The sequence below is a fragment of the Anomaloglossus baeobatrachus genome, chromosome 4, assembly GCF_048569485.1.
Source record: "Anomaloglossus baeobatrachus isolate aAnoBae1 chromosome 4, aAnoBae1.hap1, whole genome shotgun sequence".
NCBI lineage: Eukaryota > Metazoa > Chordata > Amphibia > Anura > Aromobatidae > Anomaloglossus > Anomaloglossus baeobatrachus.
Window position 1 is genome coordinate 234,420,377 of NC_134356.1, and position 5,905 is coordinate 234,426,281.

General features: G+C 41.2%; 1 protein-coding gene across 1 annotated transcript; it reads right to left on the minus strand.

The window, feature by feature from the left end:
* Positions 1 to 1,100: 1,100 nt before the first annotated feature.
* Positions 1,101 to 2,292, minus strand: LOC142302375 (uncharacterized). The gene is made up of 2 exons (XM_075343432.1): positions 1,855 to 2,292; positions 1,101 to 1,679 (listed from the first exon to the last, which is right to left on the minus strand). The coding sequence occupies exons 1-2, from the start codon at positions 2,290 to 2,292 to the stop codon at positions 1,101 to 1,103; spliced, it is 1,017 nt and encodes a 338-aa protein (XP_075199547.1).
* Between the last annotated feature and the right edge of the window lie 3,613 nt (positions 2,293 to 5,905).

Consider the following 5,905-nt stretch of genomic DNA (forward strand, 5'->3'; position numbering starts at 1 on the left):
GTAAGATAATTTTTTCATACATACATTATCTATATTTTTGATTAATAATATAAAAACATAACAGTTTTAAAAATCATTAACGGTCTGCAGTGATTTGTTAGATCAAAAAATCACATTATATGTTGTTGTTTGGGTTTAATGAAAAGTGTTTTTATTTAATGTTAACAGATGTAAACTCATTGAATAATGAGTCAAGGCAGCCCACCAACAATACTGATGAAAATGTAGTCCAGCAGCTGTCTGCAAGCATGGATTCCAACCCTGAAAATAGCCTACCCATTTTAAATGAGGAAGCAGACAGCCTTGATTATGATGTTCTGTCACCATCATCAGGACATGGTGATGCTGATGTAACGTCTGAAGAGAATATGGAGGACAATGGTACTGATGTGGTTTTCCAAAGTTAGTACAGTGGAAAATCTTTTGCTACATGGCTAATACTCTAACAAAATTACCTTATGTTTCAATTAGGTGGTAGAGGATCAGGTTGGGACATGAGCGCATCATCCGGAGATGAACGTGAAAAACAAGTTGTCAGTAATGGTAAGTTTCATGAGTGTACAACATAATGGTAAATGTTTCAATTTTTCATTGTTTAATTTAATTTTTCTAACCAAACGCTAAAATATATAACAATAACTGTTTTTTTTGTTGTTTTTTTTACAGAAACAGTCACACTATATGATGTTTATGTGTCTGCGAACCGACTCAAAGAAGCCTCTGCGGCGCATGATGCCCTAATCCTTAAATATATTAATCAACGTAATAAATAAATGATGTTTGTTTTGTAGATTTCTATGTTAACCATGTATGTCTAATTGTTTGTAAACTAAGATTTTACCAGAAAAATATTTTTTAAAATTGCAAAAAAAATTAGACAAGTTAATAAATAAATCTAAATTAAAATAAAAGTTTTAAACCATTTTCACAAAAATTGTGCCTAATTGATTCGAAAAACACATTATTTCATATGGCAGGTTTATTATCTGTGGAATGGTTACACATTTGTTATTTTCACAAATATGCACGAAATATCAGGCAACAGAAGGAATACAATAATCACCAAAAACATACGAAAATAATATAAAAAAACAATACAACTACTTCTTTTTGCGTTTGTTAACCAAACTCATGCGTGACCTACGGCCACGCACACCACCCTTTCGAAGTGCTTGTCTTGATGGCTCTGCTGCAGCTTGAGGAATTTCAGGGGCATCAACAGGAGCAACAGGATCAACAGGTTCAACAGGGTCAACAGGTTCAACAGGTTCAACAGGTTCAACAGGTTCAACAGGTTCAACAGGATGAGAAACCTCGCCAATGGCAACATAGGATGAGTCTGTTAGTTTTTTTGCTCTTGCCAAACGTAAGACATCCTGGATTAAACATTGGGCTATGTATTTTTGATCTGGGGTCAGTTCACGCATTTCATCATCCACAAACATAGCAATACCAGAAAGGGGTGGTCTGTTGTGCTGGTCTAGGATGTTTTGTGCCACTCCCATCAGTTTTGTTACAGCTGTAGTAGTGTTTGGAGGGATGGTTTTTTTTCTCCTTTGCCAACTTTGTGTGTAGGACACATTGGATGGGCCTGCCTCAACCAAATCAACATTGGTTAATTGGCTAGCAGGAGTTTCCATTAGTTGTTCAGATGTTGATTGCTGACTTGTTGTTGGCTCCTGCAATACAAAATTAACATGAATAAATAAAATTGTCATTCAAATCTATTTTTCTAAACAAAATTTGTACACTTTTACATATATATTGGAAAGTAGACAAATATTCATTTCATCATCAATAAAAAATACCAAAAACAATTTTTAAAACCAATTAGGACAATTTTAAAAATTATACCTCAGATATAGTCACTTCATTGTTCGCATCAGGGGGAATATCACCACCAATATTGAGGCTACTGGTTGATGGCCTGTGAAGCTCCTGGTCCCTTGTGAAATTTAATAAATCAAAATACCACAGCGTTGGGACGTAGACATCACCAGTGCCAGCACCAGAACGCTTGGATTCCTCTATTTTGTTCAGTTCTTTCTTATAAACTGTGCGTATTGCCTGTATTTTTCTTTTAACCAGATCCTCGGTACCTTTTTGATTAGGATGGTATTTGTCATATATTGCAATCATTTTAAGGTACGCATCCTTTTTAAGTTGCCTATTGCTGTACTCGGGGGATTTAATTTTCCATAAGGGTGTTTGCGTCTGGTACACCTCAATGAATTCACGTAGGAATTCCTCCTTATTAGTACACATCTGTAAAACAGTAAATTGGAGATACATCAGTACAAGCACTGATTTAAATAAGAAAAAAAAAATTATAAAAAAAAAAAAAAAAAAAAAATTTGCACATACACGTCAGGCAAACATTAAATTGGAGCAAAATCAGTACAAACTATGATTTTGACCAAATTAAACAAAGAAAAAAACTAAAAAATTATATACAGCAAATACTATAGCACATACACGTCTGGCTAACATTAAATTGGAGCAAAATCAGTACAAACAATGAGTTTAAAAAATACATTAAAAAAATAATTAAAAAAAAAACGATAACACATACCTTGAAGCAAAGAAAAGCAAGTCCAGATGACAGTTGCGTCCAGATGACAGTTGTTTTCCAAAATAAGTTGTGCGAGGACAAACGCAAATGGGTAGACAACAGCTGCAAGAATGAACACGCATCTGCGCACATTTATACTACCAACAACCAATGAAAATCTATAGCGCTGATTAAACAAATGAGTCGAGGCAAGCAGGGGTGTAGCGAGTTTACAATTCTACTACATCAAGATGCACTTTGTGTGGGGAACCAACGCCCATATCGCCATGACACTTGGAAATCCATGCGGTGAGACAGCTACACAACGATAATATTGTTCCTCATTACATCGGGACACGAGATAGCTTGAAAGGTGACTATAACAGAGATTGTGACATGTGACCGTAAGCACACGACAAAAACATGGACACACAGCGATGAACACACATCGCGCTAACGAACAGGGCGTGCCGCACATACGGCGACATCGCGCCCGATATCGCAGTGTGTAAAGTAGCCTTAACACTGAGACACATCAGGAGGCTAAATTAGATGCTCCACCATCTGTTGTTTTCAGGGGCACATAGTTTTGGTGGCAAAGATGTCAAAATGCATTAACATTGTCAGCCGCCTGGCACTGAGGTATATCTGTGCCACAAAAACTATGTAAATGCACTCAATACTTGGTCGGGGCACCTTTTGGATGAATTACTGCATCAATGCGGCATGGCATGGAGGTGATCAGCCTGTGGCACTGTTATGAAAGCCCAGGTTGCTTTGATAGCAGCCTTCAGCTCATCTGCATTGTTGGGTCTGGTGTCTCTCATTTTCCTCTTGACAATACCCCGTAGATTCTGTATGGGATTTAGGTCTGGCCAATCAAGCACAGTGATACTCTGGTTATTAATCCAGGTATTGGTACTTTTGGCAGTGTGGGCAGGTGCCAAGTCCTGCTGGAAAATTAAATTTCCATTTCCAAAAAGCTTGTCGGCAGAGGGAAGCATGTGTGTCACCCCAAGGGATACCGCTCCAGCTTCAGGGACGTCACAGGACCTTCTTCTGTATATTTGGCAACAGGTAAGTAAGTTTTTATTATCGTGACGCTACTCACGGTTTGCGGTCAGGGATTTGGGTGACCGCCACTGCAGTTTTAATGAGCGTCTGGGGTTGATGGGGTCTGCAGTCAGATGGTGTGGCCTCCCGTGTGTGAGGCTGGCCCCAGGGGCTCGGTGTGTAGAACAACAGGTCCCAGAAAAACTCAGGCAGAGTCCAACAGTCTTTAACTGATTTTTACTCACTGTGCTGTTGTTGTGAGCTGACCCGGGCGATGCTGCAATAAACCAGGTAGAACCAGGTATCCTTTGGGCCAGTCTGAGGGCAACAGGTAGCTCGCCATCCTAGTACTTCTGTTTTTGGATAACCCCTGACCTGAAGTACCATGGGGTCTATCCAGGGAGTCGCAACTGCCTTTTCTCCCCTGTGTACGGCCCGTTTGCTGGCAGGGTGGACCAAGGAAAATGGCTTCAGGCTCTGTCTCCTTTATGGGTCCCTGCATTGTTGCTGAGGCTCGGACCTGTGAGGTTGGTGAGGTACTTGTAGTTCCCCTCACCGGCAGGTTTAGCAGATAGTTACACTGGTGTCTGCTCTAGGGACCTGTACCCCGTGCGGGCCTAGTAACCAGGAGCACCTCTTTCTGCGTCCTCCTGAGACCGTTCTCCCCGCCAACTGTCACTACACGTGCAGGGTCTGACTAGTGTGAGCGCGCGTCTGCGTCTCCTAGTAACCGCCACGCTCCACTACCAGACTGGCTCTCCTCTCTTCCTGACAACCTCTGCACTTTAGCTCCCAGCCCCTCCGCTACACCTCTTGATGAGATTTGAAAGCTAGCCCTCTTTGAAGACTACCCAAGGGTCCCCTCTAAAGGTGTGGGAAACCTGGTTGCTATGTGTCTGTGCGTACACACCTCATTCTGGCCTTTAGGATTACCTGGAAGTACTGACCCAGCATGGGTGCAGTACTCAGTGGTGCCTGACCGGGTCAGGGGTGCCACACATAAAGTGCTCTAAAATTTCCAGGTAAAGGGTTGCGTTGACTTTGGTCTTCATAAAACACAGTGGACCTAAACCAGCAGATGATTGGTTCCCCAAACCATCACTGATTGTGGAAACTTCACACTAGACCTCAAGCAGCTTGGATTGTGGCCTCTCCACTCTTCCTCCAGACTTTAGGACCTTGATTTAAATGAAATGCAAAATTTACTTTCAGATGAAAACAACACCTTGGACCACTGAGCAACAGTCCAGTTCTTTTTCTCCTTGGCCCAGCTAAAACACTTCTGACATTGTCTATTGGTCATGAGTGGCTTGACACAAAGAATGCGACAGTTTTAGTCCATGTCCTGGATACCTCTGTGTGTTGTTGTTCCTGAAGCATTGACTCCAGCAGCGGTCCACTCCTTGTGAATCTAACCCACATTTTTGAATGGCCTATTCTTAACAATCCTATCAAGGCTGTGGTTATCCTGGTTGATTGTGCACCTTTTTTTTTACCACACTTCTTCCTTCCACTCAACTTTCCATTAATATGCTTGGATATATCACTCTGTGAACAGCCAGCTTCTTTAGCAATGACCTTTTGTGGCAGCAACATCTAAGGGGTTAAATGGCCATGGTCAGTGCAAACACTGACCTTGACTGATGCAGCTGGGTGTCAGCTGTAGTATATAGCTAACAGCTGCTGCATATTCACCCATCATTGGATGCTATTTACTTACATTTCAGGTCAGTTTTAAGGGTTTAAAGAAATATTTGACTGACAGCTCCCTCAACTGCCTAATAAATGTGCAAACAAATCAAGTAGACACTTCTGTTATAGTTTATCTTCTACAACAAAAAGAATCGAGCATGTTTAAATTCCAATGTGCTCGATACTTTCCAAAGTACATAAATACTATACAAACAAAGAATGCGACACTTGTAGCCCATGTCCTGGATATGTTTGTGTGTGGTGGCTCTTGAAGCGCTGATTGCAGCAGCAGTCCCCTTCTTGTGAATCTCCCCAAATTTTTGAATAGCCCTTTCTAGAAAAATCCTGTCAAGGCTGCAGTTATCCCGCTTGCTTGTGCACCTTTTTCAAGCACACTTTTTTTTTCCACTCCACTTTCCATTAATATGCTTGGATACAGCACTATGAACAGCCAGTTTCTTTAGCAATGACCTTTTGTGGCTTACCCTCCTTGTGGAATGTGTCAATGACTGCCTTCTGGACATCTGTCAAGTCAGCCGCCTTTCCCATGATTGTCTAACCTACTGAACCAGACTAAGGGACCATTTTAAACGCTTAGGAAATCTTTGT